The 22,358-nt window shown below is 66.3% G+C and overlaps 5 protein-coding genes across 32 annotated transcripts in view; 1 reads left to right on the top strand and 4 right to left on the bottom strand.

The window, feature by feature from the left end:
* Positions 1–271: 271 nt before the first annotated feature.
* Positions 272–4,996, bottom strand: LRRC14 (leucine rich repeat containing 14). Of its 6 annotated transcripts, XM_067017822.1 has the most exons (6): positions 4,251–4,328; positions 3,714–3,845; positions 3,523–3,600; positions 2,253–2,606; positions 1,488–2,072; positions 272–1,388 (listed from the first exon to the last, which is right to left on the bottom strand). In XM_067017822.1, exons 4-6 carry the CDS (start codon positions 2,579–2,581, stop codon positions 821–823), a joined length of 1,482 nt encoding a protein of 493 aa, XP_066873923.1. In that variant the 5' UTR covers positions 2,582–2,606; positions 3,523–3,600; positions 3,714–3,845; positions 4,251–4,328; the 3' UTR covers positions 272–820. The 6 variants fall into 6 exon arrangements, with proteins under 6 accessions (XP_066873923.1, XP_066873925.1, XP_066873924.1 ...); XM_067017824.1 differs by lacking the exons at positions 3,523–3,600; positions 4,251–4,328 and adding an exon at positions 4,829–4,996 and having other exon boundaries at positions 3,815–3,845; XM_067017823.1 differs by lacking the exon at positions 3,523–3,600 and having other exon boundaries at positions 3,815–3,845; positions 4,251–4,303.
* RECQL4 (RecQ like helicase 4) lies at positions 4,392–11,058 on the top strand. 3 transcript variants are annotated; one of them, XM_059043223.2, is made up of 23 exons: positions 4,392–4,594; positions 4,659–4,692; positions 4,821–4,924; positions 5,144–5,284; positions 5,594–6,195; positions 6,288–6,387; positions 6,465–6,591; positions 6,712–6,825; positions 6,930–7,055; positions 7,141–7,233; positions 7,313–7,449; positions 7,884–7,967; positions 8,052–8,225; positions 8,313–8,492; positions 8,565–8,706; positions 8,787–9,049; positions 9,126–9,411; positions 9,493–9,622; positions 9,704–9,873; positions 9,947–10,127; positions 10,208–10,361; positions 10,500–10,608; positions 10,701–11,058. In XM_059043223.2, exons 1-23 carry the CDS (start codon positions 4,511–4,513, stop codon positions 10,823–10,825), a joined length of 3,660 nt encoding a protein of 1,219 aa, XP_058899206.1. In that variant the 5' UTR covers positions 4,392–4,510; the 3' UTR covers positions 10,826–11,058. The 3 variants fall into 3 exon arrangements, with proteins under 3 accessions (XP_058899206.1, XP_066873774.1, XP_066873773.1); XM_067017673.1 differs by lacking the exon at positions 6,712–6,825 and having other exon boundaries at positions 4,393–4,594; positions 7,343–7,449; XM_067017672.1 differs by lacking the exon at positions 6,712–6,825 and having other exon boundaries at positions 4,393–4,594.
* Positions 4,919–13,359, bottom strand: MFSD3 (major facilitator superfamily domain containing 3). 11 transcript variants are annotated; one of them, XR_010837528.1, is made up of 5 exons: positions 12,259–13,358; positions 11,814–12,171; positions 11,605–11,729; positions 5,873–8,399; positions 4,919–4,999 (listed from the first exon to the last, which is right to left on the bottom strand). XR_010837528.1 is itself a non-coding variant. In XM_067017811.1 (5 exons), exons 1-5 carry the CDS (start codon positions 13,022–13,024, stop codon positions 11,173–11,175), a joined length of 1,536 nt encoding a protein of 511 aa, XP_066873912.1. In that variant the 5' UTR covers positions 13,025–13,359; the 3' UTR covers positions 11,117–11,172. The 11 variants fall into 11 exon arrangements, 8 of the variants coding, with proteins under 8 accessions (XP_066873912.1, XP_066873913.1, XP_058899308.1 ...); XR_010837530.1 differs by lacking the exon at positions 4,919–4,999 and having other exon boundaries at positions 6,004–6,018; positions 8,296–8,399; positions 12,259–13,359; XR_010837529.1 differs by lacking the exon at positions 4,919–4,999 and having other exon boundaries at positions 6,427–6,447; positions 8,296–8,399; positions 12,259–13,359.
* A 1,449-nt stretch (positions 13,360–14,808) lies between these two features.
* Positions 14,809–18,895, bottom strand: GPT (glutamic--pyruvic transaminase). 3 transcript variants are annotated; one of them, XM_059043289.2, is made up of 12 exons: positions 18,755–18,872; positions 17,487–17,759; positions 17,248–17,337; positions 17,065–17,173; positions 16,758–16,891; positions 16,372–16,615; positions 16,158–16,237; positions 15,931–16,067; positions 15,640–15,814; positions 15,407–15,562; positions 15,173–15,285; positions 14,809–15,102 (listed from the first exon to the last, which is right to left on the bottom strand). In XM_059043289.2, exons 2-12 carry the CDS (start codon positions 17,646–17,648, stop codon positions 15,012–15,014), a joined length of 1,491 nt encoding a protein of 496 aa, XP_058899272.2. In that variant the 5' UTR covers positions 17,649–17,759; positions 18,755–18,872; the 3' UTR covers positions 14,809–15,011. The 3 variants fall into 3 exon arrangements, with proteins under 3 accessions (XP_058899272.2, XP_058899271.2, XP_066873841.1); XM_059043288.2 differs by lacking the exon at positions 18,755–18,872 and adding an exon at positions 18,083–18,447; XM_067017740.1 differs by lacking the exon at positions 15,407–15,562 and having other exon boundaries at positions 18,755–18,895.
* An 803-nt stretch (positions 18,896–19,698) lies between these two features.
* PPP1R16A (protein phosphatase 1 regulatory subunit 16A) overlaps positions 19,699–22,358 on the bottom strand; it is a 29,884-nt gene continuing 27,224 nt past the window's right edge. For 5 of the 9 annotated variants that reach the window (XM_067017782.1, XM_067017780.1, XM_067017783.1 and 2 more), the window contains 6 exons: positions 21,776–21,879; positions 21,241–21,581; positions 21,085–21,160; positions 20,877–21,006; positions 20,493–20,658; positions 19,699–20,273 (listed from right to left, as the gene is read on the bottom strand). In XM_067017782.1, coding sequence (XP_066873883.1) covers positions 19,899–20,273; positions 20,493–20,658; positions 20,877–21,006; positions 21,085–21,160; positions 21,241–21,581; positions 21,776–21,879 — 1,192 coding nt within the window. In that variant the 3' untranslated portion in view covers positions 19,699–19,898. The remainder of the gene's footprint in view (positions 20,274–20,492; positions 20,659–20,876; positions 21,007–21,084; positions 21,161–21,240; positions 21,582–21,775; positions 21,880–22,358) is intronic. The other 4 variants (XM_067017785.1, XM_067017786.1, XM_067017788.1 and 1 more) reach the window with 1 other exon arrangement.

The raw sequence follows: 22,358 nt of genomic DNA, 5'->3' as shown, positions 1-22,358 counted from the left end.
CAGGGTAGGCTTCCAACGCCCCACTGAGACCCTCCAAAAAAGACCCATGCCCAAATCACCAGACCTCCAGCTCTGCAGGTCCACCTTGGGCCCCGCCGCCCCAAGAAAAGCCTGAACCTCTGCGAGGAGGGATGACGGACTGCGGAGATGTCTATAGAAAAGGTGGGGCGGCAGGCCGTAAAGACATGTCACCCAGTGGTCAGGCTGGGGGTGACAGCAGAGCAGGAGACAACTCACTCTGACCAGTTAGGACAGAAAAAATAGCCACAGATTTAAGTTCTAAGCATACTGCACGTTTGTACCTTAAAGACACCCTCTGGCCCCCAAACCCGGCCGACAGGCAGTCTCCTATGTGCCAGGGAAAGGAGAACGTTAGGAAGCCCCGGAGTGCCTGGGAGCCCAACCCTCCTTGAAGCAGGCCCCGTCCAAACTTCCACCCCAGAGCAGTCTGCTCTTGGGGAGGGCCCAAGGAAAACATCCTCTCTCAGCTCATAGATCCCAGGAACATTCCAAGGAGAGAACCAGGACACCGGAGGGCAGCTAAGTGCAGCCAAACCAGGCAGGGCCATGTAGGCCTGGAATCCAGCCCTCAGGCCCACACATCGTCAGTGAGTCAGGGCAGCAAGTACAGAACAAACTGCACAGGGTGCTGCAAAAAGCATGGGCATGCTCAAGGTGCGCCCAGGAGCAAAGAAATCAGACTAATGCCTTCGTGTCAAGCCTCCAGCAAGGTCCCAAAGGCTCTGACTACCCAAGGGGCAAGAGGCCTCCAGCAGCCCGGGACCCCAGGACAGCCTAACTCTCACCCAGAGCCTGGAGATCACAGGCTAAAGTAGTCTGCAGCCAGGCGCCCATAGATGTCTGTGGTCCAGAGCACGTGGGCACGGCCTGAGGCCAGTAGCAACTGGTGCAACTCGGCCTCCACGCGGGCAAACTTCTCCTCATTGATGGAGGCTTCCAGCAGGACAGAGGCAGGCGGCGGCCAGGGCAGGCCCTCATAGCAGTCCACAGGGAAAGGGTGCACCACCGTGCGCAGCTCGGCCTGTGCCACCGAGTCCCTCAGGAGCTCCTTGAGGCCCGCCATAGACAGCGGGTTGCCGTAGAGGCCGAGGTAGCGGAGGCTAGCACAGCGAGTCAGCACAGGAAGCGAGGCCAGCAGCTGGGTATCGGCAAGCTGGCACTCGGTCAGCTCGAGGTGCAGCAGCGTGGCTGCTGCTGCCTGCAGCAGACCCTGGAAGGGCTCCAGCTGGCTGCCGGACAGGTCATTGCCACTCAGGTCCAGCTTCTTGAGGTGGACAGCATGGGGGCTCCGTGCCAGGAAACGCAGGTCCTCAGGCAGGAGGGCACAGAAGGCCAGCTCCAGGCTCTCCAGGGGGCTCTGCAGGGTGCTGTGGAGGACACAAGGGGTCACAAATAGGCTGGGCCAGGGGAAGGCCTCCTGAAGGGGAGGGGAAGGGCAGGGCAGGGCAATAGCAGGGCCTGCTCACCTGAGCAGCTGGTCCAGCCGCCCCGAGAGAAGAGAGGAGCCCATGCTGAGCTCCCGCAAACAGGTGAAGCGGCCCATCTGGGCCAGGAAGTAACGGAAGTTGTCCTCGCCATCCACAGAGGGCTGCCGAGAGTCCCCATGCACATAGTGTAACCGCAGGCTGGCCAGGTGCTGGAAGCGGGCCACGTGTGGGATGATGACGGACAGGCCTCGCAGGCCCAAGTTGTTGAAGCGCAGGTCCACGCGGCGCAGGCAGCCCGCATCCAGAAGCTGCAGCAGGGCCACGGTATTGCGCATGGGCAGGTCCTCAGCCCGCAGGTCCCGGCAGCAGAGACGCAGTGGACTGCCCGCACTGCTACGGAGTGCCTCCCGCAAGAATGCATAAGAGGCCCGGTTCACCCGCAGGTCCACACGCACCTCCACAGGAACGGGGGCCAGGCCAGGCTCTGCAGTCCTGCCCTGCTGCTGCGCGATGCACGTGCGGGCCACAGCTGCTGTGCAGTCCCACATGCTCATGGTGCCCGGGTCCTGCTCCACGCCGTCATCCAGGAGGCCCGTCATGTCCAGCACCCGCAGCGCGTGCTTCCTGGGAGCACGGGTGGGCTGAGGCAGGAGACAAGGGGACACAGCCCACACCCACTCCCAGCCACCTTAGGACAGGAGCGACATGCCTGTTCCTGCCTTGTGCTCTTGCACCAGCCTGGAACCTCTTGGGGGACCCTCTTTGCACCCCCCAGGCCCGAGGGCCCCTCCAGTGAGCCCATACCTGCAGAGGGGCTGTGTGCCAGCCTCAGTCTCCGGGGTGTGGAGCCGGGCAGTCAGCCCCAGGATCACGGCTTGCATGCTCTCTGTGCTAGGCCGCTCCTGCAGTAGGGCCCGGCTGCAGTGGGCACACTCCTGCAGCAGCTGCTGGAAGCTAAGCAGTGGAAAGGGCCATGTGTGCACCAGCTCGCGCAGCACAACGGTCTTCTTGTCCATGAAGGCCACTTTGAAGAGCAAGGGGAAGAGCTCTCGTGGCAGCAGGGGCAAGGCCCGGCAGGCAGCCGGCTGGCACTGGAGCACCTGCCGCGTGCTCAGGAACACAAGGGTGTGCATGGTGCCAGGCCGGGCAGGAGGCCACCTGCAGGGAAGGGCCCTTCAGTGGGGAGGACGGACCCCAGGCCTCCACCCCCTCCACGCGCTGGTAGTGGGAAAGCTCAGCATGGCGCTCGGCACAGAGTGGAGAACCACGGCCCCAAAGAGCAAGTGCTAGGTGCTTTGCCTTAGGCTAAGGGTAGTGAAAGGGAGAACGAGGCCACCCTCAGTCTCCGCCCTCCAGAAGTACGGGAGCCTCCCTAGGGAGACAAAGCCATCGAGCAGCACATAAACAGCATGGCACCAGAGATGACCAGCTCGCCTGGGTGTGCTTTTGATGGCTGTTACTCTGCGGGGCCCACCATCTGTATTCCAGGCCTCCCAAATCACAAAGCCACTTATCAGAGATCTGCTCTTCTACCCTTACTTAAAAGTAGGCAAAAACAAAGTCCCCCTATCCTCCAAGCACTACAGAGATGGGATGCTAGCAGGGGGCTGGAAGCTGCATCACAGGACCCTCTCCTAGCCTCCTCAGAAGCCTTAGGAGGCCGCCCTTGGATTCTGTGCAGCACAGCAAAGAAGAGTTGCAAATACAGATGCAATTTAATAAACAGCAGAGCAAGTAGAAAGGACCAGAACCAAGACAACTCTGAGTCCAAAGAGCCTGAGTAACCCAAGCCCTCAACACGAGCTCCAGTTCTAACTACTGTCTTCCACGAGCATTATCAGGCACGGAGACCCCTGGAGATTTACAGAAAGAATGCCTCACCCATCAAGATCCTCACCACCTGTGTAAACGTCTCTCTCTTCCCTGGAGAATCATGTTAAGAGACCAAGTCTCAAACCCATGGGATTCAGAGGCCCCAAATTAGGGGACTTTGCTCAGATAGGTAGAGGCAGCTGACAAAGGGACATCCAAGCTGACAAGGAGCACAAAGGAGGTAACTGAGAGCACAGGGTACCTGGGTGTCAGCTCTGCTGCTGACTTACTGTGCGCCCGCCAGGCACCTCATCCTCAAAACTGCCTCTGGGTCATCTCCCTGAAAACAGGTTAAACAACTAAGACCTAGGCCTTGCCCCAAAGAGGTCACAGCCTGGGTGATGAGCTCGGGAAGGGTGGCAGCCTGGCCCCAGAGCCCCTGCTCTTGCGGACCTTACACACACGTCCTTAGGGCACTGGTTCCTGAGAAGCCCGGGACGTCAACCCTCGGCCTCGCTCTGCCTGTGGACAAATCTCGCGAGGACGATTCATACCTCGCTGTGACAGGACAGACCAACCAAGCACCTGTCATGAGAGGAAACGAAAGCAGCCAGTGTGGTCACCGTGGGAGGAGCCTCTGTGTGGTGGCCGCCGCCCCCCCCCCACCGGCCCGCGGCTCCGCCGTTTCCCTGAAGACGCCCCCGCCCGGCTCCTCCAAGCCTCGAGCCGCGGGAGGCTCTAAATCCGACGCCCTCCGCCTTCCGGGCGGAGTCTGCCCCTCGAAGCCTGTGCGTCGCCTCCTGGGACCCGAGGCCGCTCAGCCCGGCACCGTGCTCCGGGTCCTCCCCTCCCCGCAGCCACACCGCCTGGGCTCCTGCCCCCGCCTCCCGGGCGGCGCTGTCCCGAGCGCCCGCACCGGCCTCGTGCGGCCAGGCAGAGACGGGGACACACGCCGCCACACTCCGTCCCCGGCCGGCAGCCGGCGCTCACCGGGCCCGTAGACGCCGCCGTCGCCGCCGCCGGCCCCGCCTCGCCGTACGTCGCGCCCCGCCCAGCGCGCGCCGCGCGCCGCGATGACGTTGACGCCCCCCATTGGCTGCCGCTCCAGGGCCCCGAGGATTGGCTGCCCCGGCCCGGCGGCCGCCGCGTCGCCCCGCCTCCAACCCCGCCGAGCGCCCCCAGTGGCTGGCGGCCGACGTCGCCCTCCTGGCGGGAGATTCCTGGGACGCCGGGCGCAGGGCAAGGCGACCATGGAGCGGCTGCGGGATGTGCGGGAGCGGCTGCAGGCGTGGGAGCGCGCGTTTCGGCGGCGGAGCGGGCGGTTGCCGGGCCAGGTGCGGGCTGCCCATGGGCGGGGAGTTGAGGGAGCGGCATCCGGCTGACGCTCTCCCTTTACAGGAGGACGTGGAAGCGGCGCCCGAGGAGACCCGCGGTGAGCGAGCGGGCGCGGGGCGGCGGCAGCGGCCGGGGACGCGGGCAGGGGGCGGGCGGCCTCCACCCCCACGCCCAGCCGAGCCCTGCCTCCTGAACACCGACACCCCCCCCCGGCCTCGCCCTCAGCGCTCTACCGGGAGTACCGCATCCTGAAGGAGGCACTGGGTCAGACCGGCGGCGTCGGGCCTCACGGCTCGGAGCAGTCGCTTCCCGCGGCGGCGGCCGAGGAGGTACCCGGGCTCGACATCCCAGCCTATCGGTCAACTTCCTGTATGCCGGATCCAGGAGGAGTCGTGACCCAGGCTCTGTGGAGCAAAGAACTCAGGGGGCGGGCTGACAGGGTGGAGGAAGGACAGCCCCCGCCCCCAGTTCTCCAGGGCTGGAGACACCTCTGTTCCCCCCTATGCCAGCCTTTCCGTGTCCTAGGTCTCTATCGTCTCTTCCTGCAGATGCTGGAGCCCAGCTGCTGGGGGCCCCACCTGAATCGGTCCGCGACCCAGAGCCCCCATCCTACGACAAGGCTCAGTTCTCAGGGATCTGTGCAGGACTACGGGAAGAGGCTTAAGGCCAATCTGAAGGGCAGTCTGCAGGTGAGGGTCGGGCAGGCACTGCATCCAGCCTGGGTCCAGAGCTACTCTTAGCCCAGGAGCAGGATTAGCAGACACCCAGCCCTGTTAAGTCTTCCACACGTATTCACGTGCACACACACAACTGCAGCATTTGCTAGGGCACAGCTCTCCAGAAGAGCTTAGCGTCAGCCTCTGCTCTCAACTTCTTTTATGTCCCAACCTTAAGTTTCTCACATTGCCCAGCTGTTACAGGTGGGGCCTCCAGCCGGTTTCAGAGTCTGCAGCACCCCCAAGGGCCTGAGTTCCTGCCTACTTATCTCTTCCTCCCAGGCTGGGCCAGCCCTGGGCCGAATACCCCGGCTTACACGAAGATCCTCCTCCAAGATGCCTTCCCCAGGGCCACCAGGCACAGGAGCTGCCACCATCTCTCCAGAAGAAGTCAGTGAGGTGCCCCCCCAGCCTCCCAGGCCCCAGCTGAGGCCAGGCCGGCCCCAGCAGCTGAGGGCATCCCTGAGCCTGCGGCTGGGTTCCCTAGACCCAGGCTGGCTGCAGCGGTGTCACAACGGGACCCCAGATTTTCTGGGGGTTTCCAGGGCCTGCCAGCCTTGCCTGGGTGCAGAGGAGTCCCAGCTTCTTACTCCAGGTGTTGCATCTGTCCTCGGTCCCAGCGCTGGCCTTGAGGTGCCTTTACAGGACCCAGAGACTCCAACCCTACTAGCAGCTGGTATCAGTGCAGGGAACCCCCAGCCTGGTACCTGTCAAGGCAAGAAGCGGAGATGGAGTGGGGAGCTGGAGGGAAGCCCTGCACAGACCCAGCAGGACAGCGGCCAAGCAGGACCCCTGCCTGCGGGAGCTGGGGCTGCAGTGCCTGCAGAAAACTGTCCAGAGCAGCCTGTGCAGGCACAGCCCCCCAGCAAGCCCCCAGCCCCCAGGTATCACTACCCTAGCCTCCCAGCAGCGTCGCTCTCAGTTGCGCCATGGTGGGGAGGGCCGTGGGTGCAGTCGACCTGTGCGTCTCTTCTAGATCTGTTGTCCAGGACAGAGGGAACTATGTGCGGCTCAACATGAAGCAGAAACGCTACGTACGAGGCCCGGCCTCAAGGGGCAGGCTTCTTCGCAAGCAGGTGAGAGGGTAGTGCCAGGTGCTCCCGCCCACCTACCTTGCTTCTTGCTCTGTGAGTCTCCTTTGTGTCCCCACCAGGTATGGAAGCAGAAGTGGCAGAAGAAAGGAGAGTGTTTTGGGGGTGGTCAGCGCAGAGCCACAGCCCAGGATTCTTGCTCCCCGTGTGGGCAGCTCAGGCACTGGACACCCCAGGGCCCTCAGCCAGGTGAGGCCTCTGCCCTGGGGCGGGGCTGGGGCCAGCGCTGCTTGCCGGAGTTGTTTTGCTCTTTGAGGAGGCAGCTCTCGCTCAAGCAAAAGGCCCTCCTAACTCCTGCCACTGGTCCAGAACTTACTCTGTCCCCTCAGAAGGAGGGTGGCAAGGATGAGGGTGGCACACAGACCCAGGCCATGTTCGAGAAAGTGTCCCAGAGAATGGGTGCTGCCTGCCGCCAGCTCTCTGGTGAGCAAAGAGGTGGAGAGGTTGTAACAAGTGGCTTTCTTGCCAGAGTGATCCCAGACCAGTCCGGAGCTCCTATCCTACCCTGTCTTATCTGCTCTCGGCAGGTGAAGAAGACACAGAGCCTGTGGGGCCTGAGCAGCTGGTGCCCACAGGGCAATCTGTGCCCAAGGCTCCTTGTCCACCTCCTGTGCCACCACTCTATCCGCCAGGGCCTTTGGGGCAGGTGGTAGGTAAGTAGACGCGTACCAGCTGCAGAGCCTTGACTGGGGGTTGGGGGCGACTCGGGGCCATGCTGACTGATACCCGTGTCCACAGACACGCCAGCTGAGGTGTTTCAGGCCCTGGAGCAGCTGGGACACCAAGCCTTCTACCCTTTGCAGGAGCGTGTGGTCATGCGGATCCTGTCTGGTGAGTGTGGCCGGCAGGGGGCGCGGTGGGACTGAGACTGGGCCACAGAGCTGTGCTCTTGACCCTTGGTAAAACCTAGGCATGTCCACGCTGCTGGTGCTGCCCACAGGGGCGGGTAAGTCCCTGTGCTACCAGCTCCCTGCGCTGCTCTACTTCCGGCGAAGCCCCTGCCTCACGGTGGTCGTCTCTCCTCTCATGTCGCTCATGGACAGCCAGGTTGGTGGACAGGGTGCTGGGGTAGGTGCGGAAAGCAAGAGTTGGTACCCATGGCTCTGTTGACCCACTTGGGCTACTGCTTCTTGCCCCACCCCCACCCCCGAGTGGCAAGTCGCCAGGCCATTCTCAGCTCTGTCTATAAGCTGGCAGTGGCCCAAAGGCAGCAGGGACACAGCTGGCTAGACCCAGGCCCACCCACAAGAGGAGCAGCTTGGGGGAGGGGGGCATCCCCACTGGGACCTGTCTCCAGTGCTCCTGAGTCAAAGTCCACAGGTGGCTCTGAACCCTTAGTCATAGGACCCAGGACCTGGGTTTTTCTCCCAGAGATCCTGGAGGGAACACAGCAATAGTTGTCCGGCCAAACCGTTCTAAGAGGCACGTGGGGAAGGGCCAGGGCTGGTGGCCTGTGGCAGGCTGTGCTCCTGTGCCTGCAGGTTTCTGGCCTGCCCCCAGGCCTGAAGGCGGTCTGCATCCACTCGGGGATGACCAAGAAGGAGCGGGACTCTGCCCTGCAGAAGGTAAGGGGCCCTCACAGGGCGAGAGCAGCAGAGGCAGCAGGCAGGCCCCCTTGGCGGCGCTCCTGACCTTGCCGTCACCCTCAGGTTCGGTCAGCCCGGGTGCAAGTGCTGATGCTGTCGCCAGAGGCGCTAGTTGGGGCGGGGGGCGCCGCCCTCCTTGCTCAGCTGCCACGGGTTGCCTTTGTCTGCATCGATGAGGCCCACTGCCTCTCCCAGTGGTCCCACAACTTCCGGCCCTGCTACCTGCGTGTCTGCCAGGTAAGCCTTGTGCGGGGGGGCGGCGGGGGGGTTGCTCTGTGAGCAGACCGAGGAAGGTTGGGCATCTCACCACTCCTCTCCACATAGGTGTTGCGTGACGGCACGGGTATCGGCTGCTTCCTGGGTCTCACAGCCACGGCCACGCGCAGCACCGCCCTCGATGTGGCCCGGCACCTGGGCGTGGCCGAAGAGTCTATCCTCAGGGGGCTGGGCACCATCCCCGCCAACCTGCACCTCTCTGTGTCTTCGGACAGGGACCCAGACCAGGTAAGCATGCACGCGCAGGCCGAGCAGAGGCCCTGCCTTCCGACTGCCCATGCTGACCCCCGTCCTCTCCAGGCTCTGGTGACGCTGCTGCAAAGTGATCGTTTCCGTGCCCTGGACTCTGTCATCGTCTACTGTAACAGGCGAGAGGACACAGAGCGTGTCGCTGCCCTGCTGCGCACCTGCCTGCGTGAGGCCCAGGACCCAGGATCCCGAGGTGAGGTGGAGGCAGGCCTGCACCCCACAGATGGGCCCCGGGCACATGCCCCACCTGACCACTGTGGGTCTTCCCTGCAGGCCGAGCCCCGGAGGCTGTGGCTGAAGCCTACCACGCCGGCATGGGCGGCCGGGAGCGGCGGCGGGTACAGCGGGCCTTCATGGAAGGCCGGCTGCGGGTGGTGGTGGCCACGGTGGCCTTCGGGATGGGGCTGGACCGGCCAGATGTGCGGGCCGTGCTGCACGTGGGGTTGCCCCCAAGCTTTGAGAACTACGTGCAGGCTGTGGGCCGGGCTGGGCGTGACGGGCAGCCTGCACACTGCCACGTCTTCCTCCGGCCCCAGGTGGGTACCCGTCCCGCCCCCACTCCCCCAGCCCCGCCCCCGGCTGCGGCCCCGCATTCATGCTGCTCTGCTGCAGGGTGAGGATCTGTGGGAGCTGCGCAGACACGTTCATGCCAACGTCATCGACTTCCTCGCCGTGAAGAGGCTGGTGCAGCGCGCGTTCCCTCCCTGTGCTTGTGCCCGGCAGCCCCCAGAGCAGCAGGGAGACGAAAGCCGGGAAAGGCACTCGGCCAGGGTCCTTGTGGCTACATCTCCCCAGGATGCTGACCACCTCAGCCTCGAGCGCACAAGCCGGTGCCCGGGCCACAAGCGGGCGCTGCCGGTGCAGCCAAGCGTGCAAGCCCTGGACATGCCCGAGGAGGGTGAGGAGCAGGGAGCGTGAGAGGTGGGGTGTGGGGACACCCCGGCATCCCCGCGTCTTCTGAGCCCTGCTCTGCCCCCAGCCATCGAGACTCTGCTGTGCTACCTTGAGCTGCACCCACAGCGTTGGCTGAAGCTGCTGGCGCCCACCTATGCCTACTGCCACCTGCGCTGCCCCGGCGGCCCCACCCAGCTCCAGGCCCTGGCCCGCAGGTGAGTGTACGTCCCACCCCGGGCTCAGGACAGGGACAGAGAACCAGGGCTGCCAGTCACATGTCCCTTCCCCTGGTACAGGTGTCCCCCCCTGGCTGTGTGTTTGGCCCGGCAGTGCCCCAAGAAGACAGGTGGGGGAAGCTGTTCTGTGGAGCTGGACATGGTCGAGCTGGCAGACTCCATGGGCTGGGAGCTGGCTCCCGTGCGGCAGGCTCTCCACCAGCTGCGGTGGGATCCAGAGCCCGGGACAGGTGCGCCTGCCCCCAGCCCTGCTTGCTGCCTGTTTGCCGCCTTTCTGCTAGTTTCTGACACCCTATCTGGCAGGTGTGCCTCGGGGCACGGGGGTGCTGGTGGAGTTCCGGGAGCTGGCCTTCCACCTGCACAGTCCCGGGGACCTGACAGCCCAGGAGAGGGACCAGATCTGTGACTTCCTGCACGGCCGCGTGCAGGCCCGTGAGCGAGAAGCCCTGACCCACCTGCACCGCACCTTCCGGGCTTTTCACAGGTGCAGGAGGGGGTGGGCAGGGCCTGGGCCATCCCATCCTCCCCAAGGCGGGCCGCTCTGACAGGCTCTCCCCACCCCAGCGTGGCCTTCCCCAGTTGCGGGCCGTGTCTGGAGCAGCCCGATGAGGCTCGCAGCGGCAGGCTCAAGGCCCTGCTCAGCCACTACTTCGAGGAAGAGTTAGAAGCGCCGGGGGGCGTGGAGGCTGAGGAGGACCCAGAGCCAGGACAGGCCAGGGTGAGTGTCGGGGCCTCCGGGGTGGGGGCAGGGGGAGAGGAGTTGCAGAGAGGACGCACCCCCAGCTGCAGGCACACACCTGCCCCCCGCCCCTCACTGAGCACTGCGGCACAGCATGCCACGTGTGTCCCCTGGCAGCTCCAGGACTGGGAGGACCAGATCCGCCGGGACGTCCGCCACCTCCTGTCCTCGTGGCCAGAGCAGCGCTTCTCGGGCAGGGCTGTGGCCCGGGTTTTCCACGGCATCGGTGCGGACCTGGGAGGCCCAGCCCTGAGTAAGGTGGGGGCTGGGGGGCAGACCTGGCCAGAATCCTCAGAGCCGTGTCCCCTCCCACTGCAGGAAGCCCCTGCTATCCAGCCCAGGTGTACGGGCGGGACCAGCGCTTCTGGAGAAAGTACCTGCACCTGAGCTTCCATGCCCTCGTGCACCTGGCCACAGAGGAGATCCTATTGTGGGGCTGCTGACCACCCTGCCGCAGAAGGACCCAGTTCCCCCACGTCACAGACACTGGCCTGAGCAGGGACCGCGTGGCCACAGCATGGGGGGTGTCAGGTGCAGCAGGTCCTCAAGGCAAAGATGGGTGTAGATATCAGTGGCCAGGACAGCGACCAACCACTCTGACAAAGGCCGCCACCAGTAGCATGGGGGCAAGGAGACCCCAAAGTGCAGAATAAAAGACGCTCGAGTCATTTTCCCGGACACTTGTTCTGGCGCGGGCAGCCCCACGGTCTGAGCACAACCTTGCACGCCGCTCGTTCCAGACACGGCGCAAAGGCACGCTCCGCTTTATTGGTAAGTCTGGCCGCCCAGTTCAGGCCAGGGTGCTGGGCGCGAGGCCCAGGTACAGCACGGGCGCGGCTGAGAGAGCCAGGAAGACGGAGAAGCAGAGGCGTGGCCCCAGGCTGTCAGCCAGGGCTCCAGCCAGCGTGCCCATCAGCAGCTTCCCCAGCAGCTCCAGAGTGGCCAGGAGACTATAGTGTGTGGCCTGCTGGGGGCGGGGGAGTCACACCAGGACCTGCTCGGACTCCAGTCCTGCAGCCCCTTGTGTTGCAGCCACACCCCCTCACCTGCAGGGCACTTGGTGCCAGCTGGCTGCAGCGCATCATCAGGGTGAAGGTGGTGGTTGTGACCAGGCCCCCCAGGAAGTGCTGCAGACACAGGCTCAGCAGGGCTGTCCCTGGGAGGGCTGAGGTCAGCAGGGCCCAGGACTCCAAGCTCCTCCCCGCTGTGGCCCACCCCTCACCTCTCAGGACTGTGCAGGGGGCCAGGCTGGCCCCAGGGCTGTCCAGGTGAAAGAGCATGGCAGTCTGGCAGGCCAGGCCCCCAAGACGGAACTGAAGCGCTGACTTCAACAGGGGCAGTGGCTGCCTGGGGTGGGGTGATGGGGCAGGTCAGAGGGCGTGAGGAAGGAAGGGGAGACGGGTGGGCAGGGCAGGCTGAGGGGGGGCTCACCGGCGCCTGGCCAGGAGGGCCCCACCCAGGGACGAGCCAGCAATGGAGCAGGCCACAGCACCCACACCATTCCACAGCCCCAGCTCTGGGGCAGAGATGCCGCAGTCCAGCAAGAGCAGTGGGAAGAGACCGCTGGTGCCCTGCTCACCTGCAGAGAGAGTCAGCAGCGGTGGCTGGCACACCTCCACCTGGGCCTCAGTCACACTCCCCCAGCCCTGCCTTCTTCCTTGGCCACAGATGCCAGGAGACAGCAGGGGCTGAGCTTCGATGACGCTCGGGGTCAGCGTGAAGCAGCTTGGAGAGGCCCAAGGGAGTGTGGCTGGAGCTGGACCTGCAGAGGGCCGGGCTGGGCTCCAGACTTCAGGTCAGACCCCAAAGAGGAAAGGCAGCCCTGCAAGTGAGTTCCGGGGCTCCTGGGGACCCGCCCTTGCTGTTCCTGACTCACCCAGCTTGTAGGTGAGCACGAAGCCCACTGTCCACAGGGTCCCAGGCACGGCCAGCAAGTCCTGCCCAAGGTGCAGGGTGTGTCGGGGGTGTTCTGAGGGCAGAGGTGTGGGAAGCTGTCGCAGGGCTGGTGCCACCCAGGTCAAGGCAGCAGCCAACCAGTAAGTTGCAGCCAGGAGCAGAAAGAGCCGGGGCCAGGAGAGGGTGGGCCCAAAGGCCAGCAGCCCACCCCCAGCCAGCACCGCCCCCAGCTTGTACGCGACCACCTGCACCGTGTTGCCAGGCCCCAGCTCTGTGGGTTCCAGCAGCCGCACAGCCAGCATGTCCAGGGCCACATCCTGCACGGCTGCAGCCAGATTCAGCAGCAGAAGCAGCCCCGCCACGGTGACAGGCAGCCCGGCCTGACCAGCTGCGGCGGGAGGGTGGGATGCCAGCAGCCCACACACCAGGCCCAGAGCAGCCGTGCTGAGCGTCAGCCAGGCCCTTGGGGAGCCCCGAGTGTCCACCAGCGGGGCCCACACAAGTTTGAACAGCCACGGTGCGTACAGCGCCTTGGCCAGTCCCACGCGTGTCAGGGAGAGGCCGCGGGCCCGCAGCAGCACGGGCAGCAGCCCAGACTGCAGCCCATAGGGCAGGCCCTGCACCAGGTAAAGGCCGGCCAGCGGCAGCAGCTTCCAACGCATGGCGAGGAGGCGGGGCGCTGGGCCGGGGGCTGGGGCCCAAGCTCTAGTGGCTGGGCCTGGGTTCAAGGCCGGCCTGGGCGGCATGAGAGGTCCCACTCAGAGTGGGGGCAGCGTGCTCCCGAGGGTTGTCCGGTCCGGTCGGGATGGGGTCAGGGGTCACAGAGCGGCATGGCTCTGGGGCTGGGCCAGGGTTGGACAAGCTGGCGTCCGCACCCGCGCCCTTGGGTCCTGGGGGCGTCAGAACCCCAAAGTACTGCAGGCCTCCTCCACGGCGGCGCTGCGGCAGCGCTCTGGCCCGGGCGGCGCAACCCGGAGACGCGGCGGCCATAGAGAACGCGGGCGGGCTAGAGCGCCGGCCGCCTTCTGGCGCCCCCGGTGGCCAGCTGTCCTCGAACGTCGGAAGCGGCCGAACCCGGGGCCCATCCTAGGGCTATCAGACCCGGTCTCCAGACCCTAACTCTCCGGAAGTGCTTCCTGGTGTCTCACCTGGAGCCTGGTGGCCGCAGGGTCCACTGGGCCCCCCACGGAGGACCCACTGTCTACTACCGCTTACTTCGGCTGCTGGACCCTCACCTCGCTGTGCTAGTGGTCTCGGCGCCCTCCCCAGGCCAGTGGCCGCAGAGCGTCGTGGAAGGCAGGAAGTTCGTGGGAAAGGCCTGAGCCCACGTTCAGCCCAAGGAGGCACCCGGTTGCTGCCCGAAACGCCCTCTAGTGTCCAGTGACAAGGCCGGGAGAGCCAGTCCAGGCCGCCCCCAGCCTGACCCCAGCTAGCCTTGGAGAGGGTGGTGCTCACCCAATGAGAAACCTGCACCTCCCCTGCCCTCTCCTGCCCAGAGTCTTGCTGTGTGGGGCACCTGAGGCCCAGAGGAGATAGTGAAGCAGGTACTATGGTTAAGAACCGCATCCAGAGTGGAGCTGGGGCCTTGGCCAATACTCTCCCTAAGCCCGTGGGTCGCTGAGACCTGCCAACCCCTAAACCAACTCGTAGATACTTGAGCCAAGACATTCCGTCAGCTGCTGAGGCCACGGGAAGTGAGCTTCCTTTCATTTACACACATTTTTTATTTTATTTAATTTTTTTGCGGTACGCGGGCCTCTCACTGCTGTGGCCTCTCCCGTTGCGGAGCACAGGCTCCGGACGCGCAGGCTCTGCAGCCACGGCTCACGGGCCCAGCCGCTCCGCGGCATGTGGGATCCTCCCGGACCGGGGCACGAACCCGTGTCCCCTGCATTGGCAGGCAGACTCTCAACCACTGCGCCACCAGGGAAGCCCTCCACACATTTTTGGAGCCCAGGTTTTCTCATCTATGAAATGGAGACTACAGTGCCCACCAGAGAGGGCCCTTTGTACAGTGATCCACAACAGTGTCTGGCATGCACATCCTCAAGCGCCAGTGTCAAGGACACAGGGCTGCCCGCCAGCCCCTAGCCCAGGTCCTTCAGCCCAGAGCTCCACAGGCACCTCTTCCTCGGCATCTTCCCTGCTCTCTTCCCCCGAACTTGCCTTTGGGTGCCCCAGCTCGGGAGGGGGCCTCCCCTCTCACTGCTTCCCAGCCCAAGAACTGCATTTGCACATGGACGTCACACACCACACACAACATGGTAAAGCGAGACCCGTTTGCTCTTCCTCCCCTCCCTGCTCTTGGGCCGGCACCACCGCTCCTCCAGCTGTCCAAAGTGGCAGCACCACGGCCCGCGCCCGGTTACGGGAACCAAGACCGCCCCCTTGAGTCCTCACGGTCTCTCCGGTTCCCAGTGCTCTCAACCCATGCCGCCAAGTCCATCCTGTAAGAAGGTCACCTCCCCTGGAAGCCCTCCCTGACCACTCCTCCCGGGCCCCCAGGCCTGCACAGAACCCCACACAGAAAAGCAGTCAGGAGTGGGCACGGCGGCAGAGGCGCATACAGGTGTGCACACAGCCTCCAAGCAGCCAAGCCAGCCCACTGCTTTATTAGCGGCCTGAAGAGAGACAGGGGCCCAGCCACACAGGCAGCAGGAGCAAGTCCCGAGGGCTCCTGAGACCCCAGGACCCTGAGCGCTGTCCGGCCCAGCCTGGCCCCCAGCGGTGTCCTCAGGAGTACTCGCGAGTGAACTTGGCGTGGAACTGGCTCAGCGTTTCCAGCAAGGGCCGCAGCTTCTCCATGGGGGGCAGAATGGTCATCCTAAAAGGGGGAAGAAGGTAAGCGAATGGGGTGGGGGTCGCGGGGAGGGGCTGCGGGGGCCCAGCCTCACCGGAAGTGGTAGGTGCCTTCCCGCTGCCCGAAGCCACTGCCAGGCACCACGCAGATGCCGGTCTCCTCCAGGAGGCGCAGGCAAAAGAACATGTCGGGAGCCAGGCCCAGCTCCTGGCGGCGGGCGGAGGGGCGGGTCAGGGCGGGGCGTCCCAGGCCGCGCGGGCACCGCCCCGCCCCGCCCCGTCCCGCCCCGTCCCGCCCCGTCCCGCACGCCGCACGCCGCACGCCGGACCTGAGCGCGCTGTACGGCGCGCGGGGGCAGCTGCACGCGCGGGAAGGAGTACATGGCTCCCTGCACCGGGTTGCAGCGGATGCCGGGAGCCTCGTTGAAGACCTGCTGCGTAAGCTTGGCCTTGGCCGCCAGCTCAGCCAGCACCGCCCGCCTCTCCTGCGGCCGTGGAGAGAAGGCCGGTCAGTCTGGGCCAGAGGCGCGGCGCCCTGACCCCCGCGGCCCCGCCCACTCACCGCCTGGAACTGCGCGAAGGAGGGGTCGGAGGGCGCGGGTGGGCTGACCGCCACGTCTAGCAGGACCTGGCCCGGCGTGGGCGGGCACAGGCGCACGCTCCGCAGCTTCTGCATCTGCTGCTGCACCGCTGCGTCCATGTTCACCACCTCTACGTAGCCGCCGCGGAAACCGCACCTGCGAGGCGAGGGCGGGCGTCGAGGCAGGGCCGGCAAGGAGGAGCCGGCCTGGCGGGCGAGGTGAGCCAGGCCGCGGCCCGGGTGCCCGGCCCCGCCCGCCCAGCCAGCACGCACTCGCCCATGTAGCCCTTGGAGACCGAGTGGAAAGAGGCGAGCTCCTGCCGCGTCGCGTATGGCGGCCCCATCTCCGTGAGCACCTTCTTGAACGAGTGGAACTGCGAGCCCTCGGCGTACACGTTGTCTTGGTACACCTGGACGGGCGGACGGGCGACAGCGGGGTGCGTCACGGGGGCGTGCGCCGCCGCCCTCCGACCCCTCCCTGCAGGGGCCCCGACCAGCACCTCATCAGCCAACAGGAAAAGCCCCTCCTCAAAGGCGAAGCGGATCACGGCCTCAATGCACTCGCGGGTCTGTACCTGCCCTGGGGCACAGACGGGTCCGGGGTCAGCTGAAGGGGGCGCACTGCTCTCCGCGGGGCGGCGGGCGGAGGGCCAGGCTGACCCAGCGCAGTGGGCAGGGGTGCCTGTTCGGGCGGGGGCGGGCGGGGGCGCACACCGGTGGGGTTGCCGGGGTTGATGATGCAGAGCGCGCGGGGGCGACAGTGGTCACGCGCCTGGAGCAGCGCGCGCCGCAGCTCGGCCACGTCGAGCGCCCAGGCGCGCTCCTCGTCCAGGTAGTAGTCCACCTGCACCGCGTTGAGCTCGGCCAGCGCGGCGGAGTAGAGTGGATACTGAGGGATGGGAATGAGCACGCCCGTGCGCGTGCGACCCTCGCCGGCCACCAGCAACTTCAGCAACGTCTGCGGGTGGGATAGGGAGGTGGGGTTGGCGGGCCGAGGGCTGCACCCGTCCCCCGCCCCGGGCGCCGCCGTGCCAGGACGAGCCGAGCCGCTCGGCCGCGCACTAGGAGCCGCGGTGTCTTCCCGCGCTGCCCCGGCCTACCACGATGGCGTCGCTGGCCCCCGTGGACAGGAAGATGTTATTGGGGTCGGCGGGAATGCCTCCATCGCGCCGCTCAATGTACCGCGCCACGTCCTCGCGGATCAGCTGGGTGCCAGAGCTGATGCTGTAGGCCCCTGGGCCCGGGGACAGGGAGGATGGGGTGGGAGTGGGGGTGGGACAGGTGAGGTCCCCTTGCATCCCTCCCGAGGGGGCCCGCCCCTTCCAGCGGGCAGTTCCGCCCGTCTCCTGGGACAGCCTCCTCCAGCTCCTGCCCGTCCCTGGGGCGTGGGCAGGTTCTGGCACTCACCCAGGCTGTGGCCCCCGCATGCCTGCAAGATGCGCTCCGCCCTCCTCTTGGCGTCGTCTGGGAAGTCAGGGCTGTTCAGGAGATCAGGGTGGACGCAGAGTGCCAGGACCTGGGAGGAGCGAGTGCTGGGGCCAGGGCACATGCGCTGACAGGGAAGGGGTACAGGGCAGTACGGAGCCTCACCTGGCGCAGGAAGGTGATAGGCATCTGCCCCATGGCCTGTGCGTCCCCGATGTTGGCTCGGATGACCTCAGTGAAGGGTTTCTTTACGCCCTGTGGAGCGGGGGGGGCGGGGGGGGCAGTGACAATGGACCTTATGGCTCCCGTAGGCCTTGTCTCATTCGGCCCAGGGCTTGGGGGAGAATGTGGCCACTCAGTGCCCCGGTGCAGCCCTGAGGCAGTGGTGGGGCTCAGGATCCTACCTGGCGCAGTTCCTGCTCCAGCTCCAGCGCCCGCAGCACGATTGGGCCTCGAACCGCATACTCCACCTTCCGGACACACGGGTTCATGGTGTCCAGTGTCAGCACCTTCTCCTTCAGCCCACCCGCTGCCGCCTGGCTGTGGTCACCTGTCCTCCAGGCCATGACCCTGCTCGGACCCGGCAAGAAGGAGACTCGGGAGGCGTCAGGATCCAGAAGCGTGGGTGAGGGAATCTGGGAAGGGGGCACCCTCTTCACTGCAGCCTGCTGGCCCCACTGCAAGGGACAGAAAAAGCTGAAGGAGCCGGGCCCGCCAGGCCCCGCCCCACCCGTCTGGGCACAGTTCTGCCCTGGGGAGCCACAGGGAGTGGGTGAGAAGACGGGCGGGGCTTGGGGTGAGGCCCAGTGCCCGCCCAGTGTCCCCATGGCAGGGGAGCAGGAGACCCACATGGGAGGTAGGGACAGACGGGAGGGTCAAGCAGCCCTGAGGGACGAGGCTGGGGGGAGGGGAGGTGGGCTGAGTGCCCTGAGGGGTTGGCAGAGCCTGGCAGAGCTGAACCTGGAGGGGAGAATGAGGCCTGGGGCTTCTGGAGATTTACCCCAGTAGGGCTCGGCCGAGGCCTAGCCCTTTTGGACCCCCCCCACATCTTTGCTTGGGCCAGCAGAGTAGGCCTGTCTCCCGGGCAACTGAGCCAGGCCTCAGGAATCCTGGGGCTGTCTGGGGAGGGGAGTGAGGCTTCAGATGTGGGGGTTTCATCTGGTCCCTCCTGCGCCGAGGACCATGGCCCCGGGGCAGCAAGAGCCCTGGGGCCGGACCTCGGTCCCCCATCAGTGCTGCAAGGCTGGAGTCTTTGGGTTGGGCTGTGGGGGAGGGGCAGGGCAGCTCTGGGCCTTCGCAGGGCCCTCGGACACCTCAGCTGCTCTGGGCTGCTGTCCTGCCCTTTCACCAAACACACACCAGCCTGGGGCTGCCCTTGGGGCCACACCACAGGCAGGGTGACCTAAGCTTCCCTTCCCTGTGGCTCTGATTGGTGGAGAGAGTGGGAAGCGAGCCGTGATAAGCCCTCAGGGCCCCACCTCCACAGGCCCTGCAGGGAGCTGATAGGCCATGCCCAGCGGTGGCCACCCCAGCACCAGGATCTGGTTCCGCAGTGAGGGTCAGGGAGCAGCGGGCCCTCTCAGCTGAGCAGGGCTGTGGGTGGCTTGTCCTGCCTGGGGAAGGCTTGGCCCCTTTGCTCCTGCCGACAGGAGGCCAGACGGCAGCCTCTCACCTGCGTCTCCCGCTCTGCTGCTGCCGCTGTCACCTCTGCCTCCCAGTGTGCAGGCCTTTCTGGGCCCTGGGCTGGAGAACAGGTTAATATGGGCCCAGCCGCAGGCAGAGCCAGGCCCCGCCCGCCCCCTGGCAGCAGGGCCATGTGACAGCTGTGGTGGCAAGTGGACCTTGGGCAGCGCACCACCCTACACTCTAAATTTAACCCGCAGCCTCCCCACGGCCTTCCCCTGCTGTGCTGAGGACACCCCTCCAACCACGGATGCTCAGGGCTGGGGGGGCCTGTGGACACTGGGCTGACCAGGTCAATGTCCAGCAGAGAGGGTGACCCAAGCCCATGCCACCCAGCACTGGTGGCCATGCCAAGCAACCTGCCCTGGACAGATGAGCTGGCAGTGCCCCAGCCCTCCCAAGTGAGGCCCTGAAGGGGCCCTGTCACCCTGACACATCGTGCCTGGTCAGCTCAGAGCCTCAGCAGCCAACTGTTTGCCCTCCTTGCCAGCCTGAGCAGCAGCTGGCAGCCAGGCCCCAAGATCGGGGCTGCGTGCCAGTAACGGGGAACCCGCCCCCCACCAGGGAGGCTTCTGACGCCCGCCTTGTGCCACTTTGACCCTCTGGCTCTTGCCCAAGAGTCTTATGGAAAATACCCTGTCCTTTTCCAAGCCAGGATCCCTGCCCCTCCAGCATGGACACCCCCAGGCCTGGCCAACAAGGAGTGTCCTTCTGAAGCTCTCTGTCAAAGAATTACAGAGGCGTTTCCAGGAGGCTGAGGAGGCAGGGTGCAGTAAGCGCTAGGCCTCTTGCCAGGGGCCGGGCACCACAAGCAAGCCCCAGCACGTGCCCACAGCCCCCAGGTGCTCACAGGGCAGGCGCACCCAGGCCCAGCAACACAGCAGCTCCCCACCGTGGCAGCGGCGGCCCAGCCGAGACACACGACAGGGCAGGTGGCAGAACGGCCCTTTATTGAGTCACAGAATGAAACTAGGTCTCCGCAGCCAGGTGCTTCCCAGGGACAGCCTCTGCCACAGGTCCATCCCCGAGGAAGGAGGCGGCTGGCGGCCCAGCCTGGAACACGTTGCGGCGCGCGGAGCAGGGGCCCTGGGCCTGGCCGTGCGTGGGACCTTGGCCACCCAAGCGCCAGCCCCTCACATGAGCAGGCAGCACGGCCTCTTCTCCACGCGGGCCTCTTCTGAGGGGGCTGTGAGTTTGAGCAGGGGTGGGTCTCCACCAGCCCCGGAGCCACACTCCGGCTGGGGGGTCTCGGTGTCCGCAGGCAGTTCAGACTCAGCAGCCTCGAGCCCCTCAGGCGGGGGTCGTTGCAGCTTAGCGGCAGCCCGGAGACGCTTCAGCTCTGCCAGGGTGTGGGGGGCCTTGGCCTGGACCAGGGCGTCAGGGGTGGTGCTCTCCAGGGGGCTCAGCTGGTAGGAGACACTTCGGTCCAGCCGCTTAGAGTACAGGTGCCGCCCGGGGGGGCCCCCTACTCGGCCGTTGTGCTGCCTGGCCGCCTCTGGGTCCTCCTCCTGCGTGGGGAGCACAGGCCCCGGAGGCCATCAGGAGGGTCCCCTCTGGCCTGGGGTCCCGGGCTGCGTGGCGGTCGGAGGGCAGAAACGCGGGTGGGGGCGGCAGCTGACGCCCACGGGGCGCGGGTCTTGCATATGGGGGCGGGGCCACCGGTCCCACCAGCTCCTGAGGCTGGTACGGAGGGAGGCGGGGCCCGGGCGCGGCTGGGCGGGGCTCACTTCGGGGGGTGGCCGCCGGAGCTCCGCATCTGTCTGGCGGTCCTCATCCTCCTCGGACGGCTCCGGGCCGGTAGGCGGGGCTTGTTGCCACACGATGGCCTCCTGGGCGTGCTCCTTGCGGTACAGGCTGGTGCGCTGCGTCAGGCTCACCCGCCTCACCACCTTCCTGGGAGGGGCGGGCAGGAGGAGTGGGGGGGGAGGCACCGCCTTCCCTGCGGACTCTGCCCCGAGCTCCAGCGGGCACGGAAGCCTGCCAGCTGACATCAGCAGGGACAAAGCCCGGGGCAGAGCCCAAGGGGCGAGGGGAGGGGAGAGGGGGCTGGGGGCTCGGGGGTGGGGCACTGGGCGGGCCTGCGGGGCCTGGCGGGAGGGGCGGGCACTTACCCCCGGCTGCCGGCGCTAGAGGTGCGTCGACGCAGCAGCGAATGCTGGCGGCCCTGGGCGCGCAGGAGCGCGTCGTGCTTGTGTTTCAGCTCCAGCAGCTTGGCCCGCACCTCCTCGTCCCCGCACACGTCTGAGGAGGAGCGGCCGGAGGGTCACAGGCGGCCGCCCGCCCGCCCCCTACGCCGGGAGGTCGCGGCCCCAGGCTCACCGAGAGGCGTCTCGTCCGCCAGGGATTTGCCGTTCAGGTCAGCCCCGTGTGCCACGAGCAGCTCCACCAGGTGCACCTGTGGGCCGGCGAGCCCGGGCTGCTGAAGCCTGCGGAGCCGCCGAGCCCGCCCGGCCCCAGCGCCCCACGGGCGCTCACCTGGCCCCAGTAGGCCGCCGCGTGCAGTGGCTCCCAGCCGTCGCAGTCCTTGGTGCTCAGGCTGGCCCTGTGTTCCAGCAGCAGGGCAGCCGCCTCGCCGAACCCGTTGGCCGCGGCGATGTGTAGCTGCAGGCAAACCGCCGGCCCCTGAGTCCCGGCCTGGGCTCGGCCGGCAGCAGCCTCCCCTGCCTGGGTCCCGCGCGGCCCCGTCCTCACCAGCGTGGCCCCGTGGTCCCGGGGGGCATTGAGGTCTGCCCCCGCCTGCAGCAGGCTCCGGATGTCCTCCAGCATGTGCAGCTCCGGCAAGGCCCGGGCCCGCTCGATGCTGTCCTGGGTGATGCCTGCAGGGCAGTGGGCTCAGGACTCCACCCCCAGCACAAACACACACACACACACACACACACACACACACACAGTGGGCTCAGGACTCCACCCCCAGCACACGCACACACAGACACACACGCACACGCGCGCACACACACACACGCCGCAACCCGCAGCCCCTGCCCCGGCAGGCAGGCAGGGCTGCACTCACCACGGCTGGCCATGGCCGTCTCCAGGCAGCCCAGTGTCGGCTCGTCCTCACACAGGTCGTAGGGCATGTTCCCATCCGTGTTGAGTGCCAGGAGGTCAGCACCACTGCGGGAAGGGTGGACGGGGCACTGGTCACAGGGCCTTCTCCCCCAGCGGAGGCCCGGAGGACCCTCTCAAGAGGCCTTCCACCTAGGGCTGCCTCAGAGGGGGCCCAGGCCTCACCTGCTGCAGTGAGAGACAGCCCCTCGGCCCTGGATGCTGTCCTGGGGCCAGGTGAGCTGTCCTGCAGTCTCCTGGCAGCCCTCTGCCCTCATGAATATGTACAGTGGGCCCAGTTGCTACGGGGGAAGGGTGCCAAGACTGGGGGGGGGGGCAGGCAGCAGAAGGCGGTGAGGAGAGAGCCTGGGTGTCAGGAGAGCCCGAAACACAAGGCTGGGTGCCCACTGCGGAGGGGCACGAAGTGGGGCTCAGGGCCACCTGTGCACGCCCCTTGCTGCCCCAGGACACCACACACCCAGCCCGCCCCACTCCAGGGCATCTGTGTGCAAACGGGAGCCACCGCCATCCACCCGCCCCCCCCACTG

This window comes from Kogia breviceps, chromosome 17 (genome assembly GCF_026419965.1).
Source record: "Kogia breviceps isolate mKogBre1 chromosome 17, mKogBre1 haplotype 1, whole genome shotgun sequence".
Classification (NCBI taxonomy): domain Eukaryota; kingdom Metazoa; phylum Chordata; class Mammalia; order Artiodactyla; family Physeteridae; genus Kogia; species Kogia breviceps.
Note: the sequence above shows the minus strand (reverse complement) of the source record. Positions and strands in the feature narration are given on the sequence as shown.